Source organism: Tursiops truncatus, chromosome 1 (assembly GCF_011762595.2).
Source record: "Tursiops truncatus isolate mTurTru1 chromosome 1, mTurTru1.mat.Y, whole genome shotgun sequence".
Classification (NCBI taxonomy): domain Eukaryota; kingdom Metazoa; phylum Chordata; class Mammalia; order Artiodactyla; family Delphinidae; genus Tursiops; species Tursiops truncatus.
In genome coordinates, this window is record NC_047034.1 from 139946175 (window position 1) to 139962047 (window position 15873).

The following is a 15873-nucleotide window of genomic DNA, read 5'->3' on the forward strand; positions in this document are numbered from 1 at the left end:
GAGAAAAGTAACTGGCATAGCTGTTCCAACACAAGCTCACAGGTCTTCACACAGAGTCCAGGGCTTGATTTTTCAAAACTGCTGAAAGGGTATTCCCAGAATGATTCCAACTTGATTTGGGATCATGGCTATCATACAAACCCAACCTTCTTATAAGTTACAGAAAGTCAACCAAAAAAAAAAAAAAAAAAGGCCAAGAAGGCAGTCAACTCACAAACTCCAATGACAACTTGTTTCATTTCAATTCAACATTCAATTGGTGACAGGGCAGAAGACCTGACACTGAGCAACAGAGCACCTCTGAAGCCCCTGAGGATAAGAAGGGCATTCAGCAGAGAGGGGGTCTCTGATAATTCATGAAATGCATTCTGAAGTCATCTAGAAGGGAGGCTGCAATGTGCTGTGCTTGGGGGTCTGCCTCACTGTGCTTCTGGATGTCACACAAAAGCTGCAGTCCTTCTTCTTCGACTAACATTTTGCAGTATTTGCTGGCTGAAAGAAAATCAAGCGAAGAAACCTGACGGACAAGTTGGCATCTTAAATATTCCCAAATTACCACATTCACCATTCTGAAGAAAGAGTACAAAGTTTTAAGCCCTTTGACACAGGAATTAACAGGTAAACTGTGTCAATTTAGAAGAAATATGCCAGGTAATGGTTGGCTTGTGTAATGAGATAATGGATGATTATTTTATTATGTTTACTTCTGGACAACTCTAGGCTTCAAATGTCTCTAATCCTAGCTAAAAGGATAAGAACATCTTTTATTACAAAAATGATACAAATTTCAGGTTCAGGCAATATGTTGAGCTAGACAACCTAAAAACACCAGAGCTGGATACAGTATAATTGAAAAAATTTTTTAATTCATAGTTGAGTGCACAAAGGAAAGGAATTGTCCAGGAGTCAGACACAAAGAGCAAAAAGCACCTAAAGCTCGTGTAACCTAACCTGTAACTATCGTCGGGCAGAAAGGGACCGTCAGTTTCGGTAATCTAGGAATTTAGATTTTAACTTAGGAAGTCAGAAGCAAAATCAATGCATAAAGCTGGCCCCTCAAAGGGCAAGACAACGGATAAGACAATGAAACATCTGCATTTAGCCTGACTCCTGGGAGAAGTCTTTCCTGAGAATTTATAACCAGTCCCAAGTTGGTATAGGGTTTGAATTTATATTACCCTAAATGTTCTGGGAACCCTTGAGCTGAGAAATTAATATAAGAATTAGTCCAATCCCAGGGAAACCTCTAGAGCACTTGACAGAAGCAAATACAAAGCTGTACTGAAGGGACATGTGCACAACTCAGTCTGAAGGGATTCTCTTAATCAGTCCAAGAGTCTATTAGACACAGAAACAATGATCCAAAAACACATCTAAGGCAATTACCAAGAATGCAGTAAAAAGAAACAAAGACATGGAAACATTTGTTTTTAAATGGTAGGACAGATTCAGAGAAGGTATAAGATACTGCTGATAGATGTTACAAGAAAGGAATAGAGAGAATAGGTGGAGGGTAATATTTTAAAAGAAAATGGCTGAAAATTTTCATCAATTTTGTAAGGTATAATCATGACCCGAAACCCAGAGGCCATATAACAAAATATTGACTTGTAAAAACAATGAATAAAATCAAGACAATAAACTGGGAAAAAGTATTTGCAAGAGTTCCTTCAAATTAAAAAGAAAAAGACCAAGAATCAGTAAACAAAAAGTGAGCAATGGAAATCAACAGACAATTCAAATATAAGACAGTTCACCTTACTCAAAATAAACATCATCTGAGACTCTCTTTCACCTTAGATTGACAAAGATCAAAAAATTCAACTACGGCTTCCCTGGTGGCACAGTGGTTGAGAGTCCGCCTGCCGATGCAAGGGACATGGGTTCGTGCCCCCCGGTCCAGGAGGATCCCGCGTGCCGCGGAGCGGCTGGGCCCATGAGCCGTGGCCACTGGGCCTGCGCATCCGGAGCCTGTGCTCCTCAATGGGAGAGGCCACAGCAGTGAGAGGCCCGCGTATCGCAAAAAAAAAAAAAAAATTCAACTAGGGCTTCCCTGGTGGCGCAGTGGTTGAGAGTCCGCCTGCCGATGCAGGGGACACGGGTTCGTGCCCCAGTCCGGGAAGATCCCACATGCCGCGGAGTGTCTAGGCCCGTGAGCCATGGCCACTGAGCCTGCGCATCCGGAGCCTGTGCTCCGCAACGGGAGAGGCCGCAACAGTGAGAAGCCCGTGTATCCCCCCCCAAAAAAAATTCAACTAAACCTTTTTGCAAGAATAAAAGTAAACTGGAAGCTCCAATATATTACTGATGGGAATGCAAACTGGTAATCAATTATCTGGATGACAGTTTAGCAATACCTACCAAAACAAGCATTCATAACACTTCGACTCAGTAATTCTAAAAGTATTCTGCAGATTATGCTTGCAAAGTGATGTCTTTTCTTTTAACAAATGGTATGCACTACGCTTGTACTAATACTGTGCTATGTACAAATGCTCGTACTATGAGCCAAGCAATGCTTAAATGCTTTGCAAATGTTACCTCATTTAATTCTCATAACAGCCCTATGAAATAGGTACTTTAATCCCCATTTTACAGATGAGGAAACTGGAGCACAGAGGGGTTCAGTAACTTGCTCAAGCTCCCACAGCTAGTAAATGGGAGAAAAGTACAAATAGTCTGATTCTGGGGTCTGTCCTCTTAATTAGCACACATGTTCATCTTTCCTAAATATATAGTATGTGTGTGAGTGAGAGTGAGAGAGAGAATGTCATTATTCATTGAACCAGTGTTTGTATTGTAATAGAAAAGAGTGGAAACAATGTTAAATAAATTGTTACATCATATAGCAAAGAAATACAGAGCAATCTAATCAATAGTGGTGATCTGGAGTCAGATCACTAGGTTAGAACCCTATCTCTGCCGGTGCAGGCTACTTTAACTTTGGGCAAGTTACTTTACTTCTCTATGCCTCGTTTTCTCATCTGTAACAATAAATACAATAAAATGCTACCTGTTCTACCTGTTGTGAAGATTAAATAAGTTACACATAAATAGCTTACAACACTGCTTGGCACACAGTAAATATAAATACTCAACTAAATTGTCGTTGTTGTTACAGTTACTACTGTTGTAATTGAATATACTAGAGTCTGTTTCAGTGCCATTCAAACTGATTGACCTGCCTCCATCTATTCATATGCCAGTACCATTTAAAGAGAAGTGTTAGAGACTTCTCTGGTGGTCCAGTGGTTAGGACCCCACGCTTCCACTGCAAGGGGTGCCAGGGTTTGATCCCTGGTCTGGGAATTAAGATTCTGCACGCCACAGGCACAGCCAAACATAAATAAATAAATAAAGAGAAGTATTAGGGTAAGCTCCTAAAAACCATTTTTCTCAGTCAGTTCTTTCCTGTTTATCCTGCCACTTTAACTTTAAAATAATTTTCAGATTCCTCAACTCTTACTCATTCACTTGAATTGTATTATATCCGTGAATTGAAAAGAACTGAGTATAGTATGTCTCACAATTATTTCAGGCTTTTAAATTATTTCCTATAGTTTTTTTTGCATATAGGCCTCAATACTTGTTAAAGCCATTCTGAGATAGCTTATGCTTTTGATAGTTAAAACTTTAATTCTAAAAGTTATATCTTAGGTATTTTAGTATAAAATTATAGCCTATATTTCTTTTATAATAAAAGCAAAAATTTTAATAATAACGCTTAACAAAGAATAAAAGCCAAGGGACTTCCCTGGTGGTGCAGTGGATAAGACTCCACGCTCCCAATGCAGGGGGCCTGGGTTCAACCCCTGGTCAGGGAACTAGATCCCACATGCATGCCACAACTAAGAAGCTGGCAAGGCACAACTAAGGAGCCCTGGAGCCACAACTAAAGAGCCCACCTGCCACAACTAAGGATCCCATGTGCTGCAACTAAGGAGCCCACAAGCCACAACTAAGACCTGGCGCAACCAAATTAATAAATATTAAAAAAAAAAAAAGAATAAAAGCCAAGAATTCCCAAGGGGAATTTAAAACAGCAAAACATGGAAAAACATTTAAGCTGCCTGGGACCAACTCCCGACATCTGGCCCCCCAGCCTCCCTCAAACCACTACAAAGAGGCAAATCTATGTATTACTATAGGAAGAATAGCATTCATGATAAACTACTGAGTGAAAAACAGCAAGCTATAGGATAGTATGCACAGAATGAGCCCATTTTGTCTAAAAACATTATCCTATTCACATAGAGTATATACTAACTATAGCATGTATACAGAAAAGTATCTGGAAGTATAGTTATAGTTATCAACTTATGGACAGTGCTTGCCTATGGGGAATAGGAGTGGGAGCAAACTTTCACTTTCTATATCGCTTGACAAACACCCCCAATTATAATTCTGTAGCATTTTTTATACTATATACAAATGCTTTTCAGTTGCTTTTTTAAAAGTGTTAAAATCAGGACATAGGTGAACAATTTTTCAAAATTCCATCTTGAACTTGATCCTTATACAGAAAAATAGCTGGAAAACTATTCTTTTTAATTACATACGGTTTTTACTGCAGACATGATACATGGCCCATAGTGCCCAGAGCTGAACTTCTGGTCGAGAGATGTTGCCAAGGAGTGGGAAAAATGCCTTGAAGGATCTAAATAAGTACAAAGAAGATGTTTCTTCAGAACTCAAGCTAACATCAGGGATATAATAATAATTTTCAACATTTTCCCCCCAGGGTCAATTCCTCACCAAGACAGATGTACTGCTGAGCATATAATCAGAACCAGCATTTAAGAAATTATACTCTGTGTGAGACATTATACATTCAATATCTGATTCCACCCTCAATCTTGCACACTGCCAGCCTCATTTTACAGATGACAAAAACTGAGTCTCAGAGATTTTCTAAAAGTGATTTTCCCAATATCACAAAGAAACAGGATTTGAACACATGCTATTTTATTCTAATATTTTATCACTGTACCATGGCCTCTACATAGTGAGTAGACTGAGGACAAGCTTTAAGAAAAGCACTATACCATCATGAAATTACCTGTAGGTCACCAATGCTGTCATCTTACAACTTGAACTTGGCCAATTCTGGATGGTTGTATACTGTACAAAAAGACATATCAAGATTCTGGTATTGTTTCATGTCATTTATAATTACATATATATGAAACAACATAAGTTTTCAAAATATGGGACTGATTACGCAAATTTAGGATACCTAACCTGCCAACTATCAATTAGATAAGCATTATATATGTAGAATATAAACAAAGTCATGTGGAAAACAATGCAATAAAAAGGGGCTCCTGTTTAATGATGGAAGATCGAGCATGCACCCACTCCTCCCTTAAATCCCACGAACAGAATGATACAAACGGTTTAAAAGAAGACAAATACACACAAAAGAAAGCAGAAGAAAAATGGTAACTAATTTAATAGATCTAGCACTGGGGAAGGTTAAAAAAAACAAACCATTTTGAACAGAACACCCAAGAGACTTAAATATTTGGCAAAAGTATTACTTCAGGAAGTGAGATTAGAGGTGGGGTTGAAAATAGGAGGATTGGTTGAAAGTACCAAAGAATCAAGACTTCAAGATCTGGGCAATCCCATGAACAGCTGAGGTTGGGAGTACCACGCTAAAAATGAGGGGCTAAAGTGAAAAATCTAAATACTAAATGCTGAGTCTCCTTTACCCCCCAACTTTCTTCCTCTAGTGGGTGTTTAGCCTGTTGGAAGCCGACCTTATAATCTTCAATCAGAAGAATAGAAATTAAGGAAGGGAGGGATGGGACTTCCCTGGTGGTGCAGTGGTTAAGAATCCACCTGCCAATGCAGGGGACACAGGTTTAAGCCCTGGTCCGGGAAGATCCCACATGCCGCAGAGCAACTAAGCCCGTGCACCACAACTACTGAGCCTGCACTCTAGGGCCCACGAGCCATAACTACTGAGCCCGTGTGCTGCAACTACTGAAGCCCACATGCCTAGAGCCCGTGCTCCACAACAAGAGAAGCCACTGCAATGAGAAATCTGTGCACCACAACAAAGAGTAGTCCTGGCTCGCTGCAATTTGAGAAAGCCCATGTGCAGCAACAAAGACCCAATGCAGCCAAAAAAAAAAGGAAGAGAGGGAAGCAGGGAGAAAAAAGAGGAAAGAAAAAGGAGGGATGGAGGGGCGAGAGGGAGAGAAAGAAATTTCCCAGAATTGAAGGAAATGAGCTTCCAGAGCAGTAAGTAGCCAATGGAACAGATGAAAATGAACCCACATCAAGGCACATCACTGTGATTTCCAAACACTGAAGACAAAGGTCTTAAAGCTTCCAAAGAAAAATGGCACAGGACTTCTCAACAGTGATACAGAGAAATAAAAGACAATGGAGCAATGACTTAGAAATTGTGAAAATATTTCAAAACTTAACTTTTATACCTAGCCATTTGATCAACTAAATGTGAATGTAAAATAAAGGCCTTTTCAAACATAAAAGGTTTCAAATTTTCTTTTTCATATATCTCTTAGGAAGCTACTGGAGGATATGACGCAAGAGAATGAGGGAGTACACCAAAAAATAGGAAGGTATGCAATCCATGAAACAGGGAATCCAACACAGAGAGCAAAGAGGATCTCCAGAATGATAGTAAATGAATATCCTGGGATGACAGTGGTCTAACAGATATACAAAAAGGAAATCAAATGGAAAAAAAAACAGAAGGCTTGGGAAAGTAGTCTCCGAGAAGCTGAAGTAGACAGGATGTGCTTGAATGTACTGAAAGGAGATGTATACTTGGAGTATAGGAAAGGGTGTGCATTGGGACAAAGAGAAAAAGAATCTTCATTTTCCAAAGTGGGAAAATAAATTGATAATGTCTTTAACTACAAAGTCAAGAAATAACAACATATGTTAGCGATATGGAAGTAAACACCAAAAGAAATAGCTTTAAAAAGAGCTGAGAGTGGGAAAGAGAATTAGAATAAGCCATATAAACGGTTTGCATGTATAACTTTTATAGAAGGAAAGTTACCAGAAGGAATGCAACAAAATGTTAATAGAGATTAGCTTTGGGTGGTTAAGGTGTGGGTGATTTATAATGTTTTCTTTATATTTTTCTCTCTCTTTCCCATTTTCTACAATGAACACATATTTCAAAAATTCTTATGATCCAGAAAAATAAGTTTTCTGCAAGAAGAGATGACTCTGGATTTTGTAAAGAGCAATGGTTCTCATACCAGATCCTGGAGGAGTGCTCTCCTCTGGAGGTCATGGGATATCCAGGGCTGTTTGTCAGACGTCAGGTGGGCTATGATGCCTGCAGCTAAATAGCTGACTTCCAATTCCTTACTATGCAGCAAGCTGCTGACATGCTTTACCACATCTTCAGTCATCAGCTTGGAAGAGAGTTCTCTGACTTCAGCTATGTTGTTCTATGGGTCAGATGGAGCAGAGAATATCAGGGACAGGAAAGGAGGGGAGAATCAGGAACTGGTTCCTCTCCCTCTCCTACTGCTCAGCTCATATACATACAAGAACACTTAGTCCCATCCTCCTCCCTCTGACTTAGCCTAACACCTACAATCCCACCCCCTTGATGATGAGGATGATCAGGAATAACAAATCATTGAGTAAGCACTTACTAAGTGCCAGGCACTGAGCTAGAGAGACTGAAATGTCTTTTTATCTGCCTTATCGCACTTAATCTTTAATAGTCCTACAAAGAAATGCGACACTCAGCAAGACTGACTTGTCAGGTTCACACTGCTAGTAACTGGTTGGACTAGAATACAAATCCAGGTCTGACTAAAAAACTTAACATTCCTGGGGGCCCACTATATGTTACATTAGCTTTAAGTTTAACAGTAACAATGAAAGGCAGGAAGTATTTTCGTTACTTTATGTACTGTATTAGTTTTCTATGTGTGTAACAAATTAACACAAACTTGGTGGCTTAAAACAACATACATTTTTCCTCTCCCACTTTCTGTGGGCCTCGCTTAGCTGGGTCTCACGAGCCTGCAATCAAAGGGCTGGCTGGGCTGCATTCTCATCTGGAGGCTTCAATGGGTGAGGTGTGGGTGGGGAGAATACCTCCAAGCTCACTCAAACCGTTGGCAGAATTCATTCCCCTGTGGCTGCAGGAAGGAGGGTTTCTTGCTGGAGGTCACCCTCAGCTCCCAGAAGCTGCCCATAGTTTTTTTTTTTTTTGCTATGTGGGCTTCTCCCTTCTCCAACCACTCACTTCTCTAGAGTGTCTGCTAGGAAGAAGGATTTTATACATATTGTCATATAATCACAGGAGTGATATCCTATTATCTTTAGTTAGTTAGTTAGAAGCAAGGCACAGGTCCTGCCCAGACTCTAGGGAAGGAGATTACACAAAGACATGAACACCAAAAAAACTATAATCACTGGGGGTTGGTCACTTAGGGTCTGTCCACTACACAGATGAAAAAACAAAGGTTTAGAGGATAAACACACAGTCAAAGCGACCACAGCAGTTACTGCTCCTTCTAAAGCAGCTTTCAGAAAAGTATACCCTATAGACTTAGTATGTTGAGAAAGGCATAAGGCACTCTGCAGAAAATTGTACTGTTTTGAGACCCACCCTGCCCCCTTTTCCCAAGACTAGCTATACCCCTCTTGTTAACAGCATGACTTCAGCAGAAATTGCACTGTTTTTAGACCCCCTGCCCTTCTTCCCTGGGCCAGCTACACAATTAGTGAACAGCATGACCAGCATTGAGTCTATCAGATGGGCAGCCCCAAACAAGAAGAGACAAGATGATAGATAGGATCCTTAGCAAAACTGAAAGGGACACCTCAGTTGAGTCCCAAGTTCCTCTTTAATCTTGGCAGAGGCTTTTATATTAGCCTTTTCTTCCCAAGAGTCTATGGAATAAAATACTGAATGGGAGCTACAGGAGAATGTGGGTCTTCCTCATACAGAAAAAGGAAGGACAAGGAACAACCTCCCTAACCCTCAGTATTCTGAGAGGCTCTCAAAAGGATAAAAAGAAGGATACTTAGCATTGTATAGATCTATGAGGCTTCAATCCACCCTTCTGGCCTTGTCTCCCATTGTTTTTCTTCTTCCCACCTTCTCCCAAAATTCCAGATACTCTATATTACGGTGTCCCTCAAATGATTACATTTTCTCATTCTTTCTTAGCCCAAAATGACCTTTGTTCCTTACTTCTACTTTTCTGTACCTTCCAGGTTTCCAATACTAATCATGTATTCCTCTCTATGAAGCCTTTCACACCTGCTCTGTCCCAAGTCCTGTATGTGTTAGGGATACAAAGGGAAAGACACAGTCCCTGCTTTCAATGAGTTCATGATCTAGAATCAAAGGCTCCCACTGGACTTTGTGCCTCTTTTCCAGCACTTACCACAGTCAATCATGAATTAGAGAGGTATTTGCATACATGTCTGACACCACCTCCCAACATTATTAGTACTACCAGCTTGCTATGTTTCGTGTATCTGTGTCTTCCGAAGCACCAGCACAGCAAACTGCAGGGGCATACAGTAGTATGTCTTCGTTAGTTTTTGTAAATCTTCACCTTTATCTTTAGGAAACAAAGAAATCTCTCAATAACAAATATCCTGATTGGGAGGTAGTATAAAAGTATAAACAAAGATATTTCTAAAAACTTAATTCAACTGTTAAAGAGGAAGTAGGGTAAAGTGGCTACTATCAGAGGGTCTGGAGCCAGACTGCCTGAGTTTGAGTTCTGATTCTGCCTCTCACTATCTAGGTAACATAGGGTAAATGGCACTTCTGTGCCTCAGACTGAGTATCTATAAAATGTAGACAACGATGTATGGGAGAGTGCAGAACATAACGCAATTTCCCTATCCCTGTGTATATGCCCTTTAACAATGTGACTGCTCTTCCCATCAAGGGGTGGCCACCTCCTTTAATCTGGGCTTATCCGTAGGCCTAGGAAATACCTGGTCTTTGTCCCTAGTTCCTGACTCAGAGCTCTCAAATCCCTTGGAATTTCTGGAGTGATTGGAGCGAGCATCTTTGTTCTAATGAGGTGACTCTTGGCAGGCACCTAGATAGCTTCTGGATGGGGGCTGGATGCCAGAAAGACCAAACCTTGATTAGAAGCCTGGAACTTTCAACCCCATGCCCCCAACCTCAGCGGGAGAGGAGAGAGGCTAAAGATTGAATTAATAATCAATCATGCCTGTGTGATGAGACCCCCACCCCCACATAAATACCCCTAAATAATGGGGTTTGGAGAGTTTCTGGGTTGGTGAACACATCAAGGTGCTGGGAAGGTGGTGTATCCAGGGAGGGCATGGAAGCTCTGCACACATCCCTCCTTCCTTGCCCTACATATCTCTTCTATTTGACTGTTTCTGAGTTGTATCCTGTAATAAACTGAAAATAGCAAATAAAGTGCCTTCCCCAGTTCTGTGAGCCATTCTAGCAAATTATCAACCTGAGGAGGGGGTCGTGGAAACCCCCAATTTAAAGTCAGTCAGTCAGAAGTAGGGGTGGCCTGGGCTTAACAGTTGGCAACTAAAGCGGAGGCAGACTTGTGGGACTGAGCTTTTTAATTTGTGGGACCTGATGCTAACTCTGGATAGCTAGTGGCAGAAGTGAACTGAATCGAACTGTAGGACACCCAGTTGGTGTCAAACAAGTGGCAAAGTGGTTGTTGGAAAACACCCCGGGTCTCGTAATCTACTTTGACCTGTGAGACATTAGAAAATCTGATCTAAGCAGAGGTTTAAGAAGCACTTGTACAGTGCACTTGCCTTCTATTGCTGCCCAGAAACTGCCAAGTGAAGAAGCTCATGGAGACACAAGGCCCAGCTAACAACCTGTACCAACGGTCAGAGCTGAGAGTCAGGCCATCCTAGAGCATCTAGGTCTAGCTGAGCCACCAGATGACTGCAGCGACATGAATAACTCCACAGAGACCAGCAGAAGAACTGTACAGCTTTGCTGAGTTCAAACTCTAGACCCACAGATTCATAAGTGAATAAAATGGATGCTGTTTTAAGCTGTAGTGTGTTTACAGCAATAGATGACTCATATATAATGGTATTTACTTTATAGGGATAGTGTGAAGATTAAACGAGTTAATGCACATAAACTGCTTACAAAAGTGCCTAGCACATAGTAGGTACTACATGAGCGTGAGCTTTCTATTTTTTTAAGTAATTAGAATTAACTCAAAACAATTCACCTTACCAAAAGACCAAGTACTTTGCTTTGTATTGTTGACTCTGAAAAAGTCTGTGAAAAGAATATACAGGTTACTTTATCATGAAGAAAAGAACTTTACAGGGACTTCCCTGGTGGTCCAGTGGGTGAGACTCCACACTCCCAGTGCAGGGGGCCCAGGTTCAATCCCTGGTCGGGGAACTAGACCCCGCATGCATGTCACAACTAAGAGTCTGCATGCCACAACTAAGAAGCCCTCATGCTGCAACTAAGAGTCTGCATGCCACAACTAAGACCAGGAGCAGCCAAAATAAATAAATTAAATAAATAAATAAATATTTTTAAAAAGGACTTTACACATAAACTCAATCCTGTCTTCCCACCTCCAAGACTTGGATGAAGATCGTCAATCCTTGATTTTCAATAACGTGCTTGCAGGCAGCTGGAGATTCATCTGTAAGATTCCAAAGTGCTTTCAAAGTAAACAAGAAGGTGACGTCATCTAAATTCTCAGTAGTCTTTTGTTTTACTATTGCTAGAAGTTCCTAAAAAACAAAGAGACAGGGAGTAAGATGCCCTAGTGACTGACTCAATTCCAGTATAAGGAAAGCAATGGTTAAGAAAAGCTTTAGAATCAAACCTCGGTTCTAAACCCAAGTCCTACCACTTAAAAGCCCTGTGACCCACTTTCTCTCTATAAAATGACTTACACCTATTTTTTAGGGTTTTTGTGAGGAAAAAATATTAAAGTTTATCACGCACTTAATCTAGTTCTTGGTGCTTGTTAATAAACCTCATAATCAAGTACATATCAGCTATTCCATTATTCACATATTGAGAATGTTTAGTCAACACCTTTTGGAAGTCAGGCACATATTCAGATAAGAGTGACAGATTAAAAAAAACAGTTTATCTCAACTAAATAAAATAATTTTTAGTTTTGGTAAATGCTCTGAAGGAAACACATAAAAGCCTAAGAATTTTCTTTAGAAAAGGTGGGAGAGGGAAGACTCCATACAAAGGTAATATGTAAAAGAGACCAAAAGAAAAAAAGGACAAGGCAGCTAAGCAAGGAATGAGGACATAAAAGGGGGCGGGGGGCAAATATTCCAGGCAAAAAAAAAAGTTTGCTGTTCTACACCACTGAGCAGGTCAGTATGGCTACAGGATAGCACTAGTTTGTAGTATAATATGTCCTAATAGCTTGAAGAAACCACTGACTTATTTAACAGAGATTCCAATATACCATTTCAAATCAGAATTTTTCTAGACAAAAGTTAAGCCAGTATTCATGGTTTCTTTCAAACATACTAGACTGTCATGTGAAAGGAAAAAGACAGCCACTTCCACTTAACCAGCTAATGAAAAGATACATAAAGTATAACAACGCTAAACAAACCAGATTATGTCTGTTTTCAGGAGGAATGAGACCATCTCAAATATTTTACCCAATCAGGAGAGAACACATCAAGAGAATTCACGAAAATGAAGCTGTTAGAGCCAGAAGAAGAATATGAGTGCACACCACGCAGGTAGCAATCACCTAGACAGCCAACAGGGTGAGTGCACCAAGGGAGGGAGCAGAAAGTGAGGCTGACCGGGAAAGCAACGACAGCTGTGGTCAGGCCCATGGTTAGATGCTTTACACAGTTTATCTTAATAATACTCAAAATAACTGCAAAATATTACTCCCATGTCCAATGTCAGTCTTTCAGATAAAGAATCTGAGGCGCAGAGGAGATAAGTCAATTACCTAAGGGCTATGGCTAGTTAGTGGCTGAACCTAGTTTGTTTTAATCTGAAGCCTGAACTTTTTTTTTTTAATTTTTGAATTTTATTTTATTTATTTTTTTATACAGCAGGTTCTTATTGTCACCCATTTTATACACATCAGTGTATACATGTCAATCCCAATCGCCCAATTCATCACACCCCCACCCCGACCCCCCGCCGCTTTCCCCCCTTGGTGTCCATACGTTTGTTCTCTACCTCTGTGTCTCAATTTCTGACCTGCAAACCGGTTCTTCATCTGTGCCATTTTTCTAGGTTCCACATATATGCGTTAATATACGATATTTGTTTTTCTCTTTCTGACTTACTTCACTCTGTATGACAGTCTCTAGATCCATCCACGTTAAAGCCTGAACTTTTGGTACCACTACCTAAAATGGTTTCTCCAAGAACTACAGGGCTACACTTCCCTCCGTGTTATTTTAAGCACTTGCTCTCCATATCGATATCTCTCTCTCTCTACCTCTATCTATTACTGTTAGCATTCCCAGTAACTCAGTGTTCTTCCACCACATCATCTTGGCAAAACTGCTACCTTAGTTAAACCCTACTTCATGCCCCACCTCCAAAATCTGAATATTGAAAAAGACTGTGCTCGAGTCTCACTCTTAATATCTGCCTCAAAATTTCAAAAGGGCATTCAACTGTACTGGCAATCCTACTATATTTCTCAATGAATTCACTCCAAAGACTACTATTTCATAATTCTCACTCCCCAAACTTTAACTGCCATCTTCTTGTTCCTCTCATTTGATCAATTCAGCTAAGTTTTCACTGGGAACCATAGCTATGCTTCCTAACAAAATCTAACAACCTGCTTGCCCTTGCATCAGTGTACTCTGCCTTCCATTCTGCTCCAACCTAAAGCCAGCATCTGGGGACTTTCCTGGTGGTCCAGTGGCTAAGACTCCACGCTCCCAATGCAGGGGGCCTGGGTTCGATCCCTGGTCAGGGAACTAGATCCTGCATGCACGTCGCAACTAAGAAGTTCATGTGCCGCACAAAGATCCAGCGTGCCGCAACTAAGACCCTTTGTAGCCAAAATACACAAATAAATATTTTTTAAAAGCCCAATGACAAAAATTTCTCCTTTAAAAAAAAAAGAAAAGAATAAATTCAACAATATAAAATTTTTTTAAAAATTTACTGCGTACCAAATCATGCCATAAATAAAGTAAAAACAGACTAACAGCCAACTGGGGGAAAATTACATGCATCCTATAAACATAAAGGAATCCTATAAATTAGAAAAAAGCCAGCAGCCCTAAAGAAAAACTAAAGGCCATGAACAGACAATTCACAGAAATTATAAATGCCTCTTCCAAAAAAAGAAAAAGGCTCAAGCCTCACCTCAGAATAAGAGAAGTGCAAAATAAAACAATGATGTACATTTTTTCATAATCAATGTTAGCATAATCATAATGTAGACATTGATTTATTAAAACTTGTAATATAAATTTATTGGGGGTTGGGAAAGGAGGTAATTTGTATAGATGTATGTAGGAGAGCCAAATTCTTATTTACCATACCAGCAGAATCACAAGATAACATCTAAAACTGATCAATCTTTTTTTTTTAATTCGAGTATAGTTGCTTTACAGTTTTGTTAGTTTCTGCTGTACAACGAAGTGAATCAGCTATATGTATACATATATCCCCTCCCTCTTGGACCTCCCTCCCACGCCCCCCTCCCCGGCCATCCTACCCCTCTAGGTCATCACAGAGCACCAAGCTGACAGCTCCCTGTGCTATACAGCAGGTTCCCACTAGCTATCTATTTTACACATGGTAGTGTATTTATGTCAATCCTAATCTCCCAATTCGTCCCTCCCTCCCCGTCCCCTCATGTCCACATATCTGTTCTCTATGTCTGCGTCTCTATTCCTGCCCTGGATATAGGTCCATCTGTACCATTTTTCTAGATTCCACATGTATGCTTTAATATACGATATTTGTTTTTCTCTTTCTGACTTACTTCACTCTGTATGACAGACTGAAACCACAATTACAAGCATTTTATTTAGAGAGATGGAGAAGAAATAGCTATATGAGTACAGAATAGTTTCTTCTGGGTAGCAGGTCTTACAGATTGTTCATTTTATAAGCTTTTTAAAATGATTTAATTTTGTAAACTATGTTCACAAATTACTTTTACTGAAAAAAAAAGTTATAAAAGTGACAATTAACCTACCTTAACTGCCATGAAGAGCTCTTCTTTAAGTTGTGCAGTTTGCTCAGGTGAGAGCTATAAACAAACAAAAAGCCGAAAGTGAAATGTTAGACCTCCATCAAAGCTCCACCAAGACTAGGGAGAGAGAAATTTTGCATTTAGCGATCACATACCTGCAGGGCTAGAATAGAGGTTATGCTCACTGCCATTGTTTGCATCTTGGGGTTTTCATGCTTACAGAGCCATCTCATAACAAATTTGGCAGCATCGAACCTAAAAAACAGTATTTTTCTCACAATAAAGTTTGTGAAACTACATGAGAAGTGAAGAAATCAGTTAGCCTCCCCAACAAATCTTGTTTAACAAAAATAGTCTTGGACTTGTAAAGCCTCCGCCATGAAAGCAAAGAGCATTTGGCAAAAAGAAGAGAAAATCAGAAGAGGAAAAGGAGAGCATGCAAAAAAGAACGTGAGTGGGAACTGCACAGCAGGCCAGTGGTTAGGACTATGCGTTTTCACTGCCAAGAGCCCAGGTTCGATCCCTTGTCAGGAACTAAGATCCCAAAAGCCACGAGGCATGGCGATAAAAAAAAGAATGTGAGCAAAATGCACAAGATTCAAAGATTGACAGACCTAAAAAAGACTTATTTTTAGCAGTTTCAACTATGATGGGTCCGGAAAAGGAAATAAGTTCCCAAGAGGTAGTAATTTATAAT

The 15873-nt window shown here is 40.1% G+C and overlaps 1 protein-coding gene across 1 annotated transcript in view; it reads right to left on the reverse strand.

Moving 5' to 3' along the window:
- Nucleotides 1-263: 263 nt before the first annotated feature.
- The window catches only part of ZYG11A (zyg-11 family member A, cell cycle regulator), a 57770-nt gene continuing 42160 nt past the window's right edge, over nucleotides 264-15873 (reverse strand). The window contains exons 7-14 of the mRNA XM_019937781.2: nucleotides 15332-15431; nucleotides 15180-15233; nucleotides 11581-11742; nucleotides 11225-11269; nucleotides 7245-7439; nucleotides 5060-5121; nucleotides 4560-4657; nucleotides 264-492 (exon numbers count right to left, since the gene is read on the reverse strand). Coding sequence (XP_019793340.1) covers nucleotides 329-492; nucleotides 4560-4657; nucleotides 5060-5121; nucleotides 7245-7439; nucleotides 11225-11269; nucleotides 11581-11742; nucleotides 15180-15233; nucleotides 15332-15431 — 880 coding nt within the window. The 3' untranslated portion in view covers nucleotides 264-328. The remainder of the gene's footprint in view (nucleotides 493-4559; nucleotides 4658-5059; nucleotides 5122-7244; nucleotides 7440-11224; nucleotides 11270-11580; nucleotides 11743-15179; nucleotides 15234-15331; nucleotides 15432-15873) is intronic.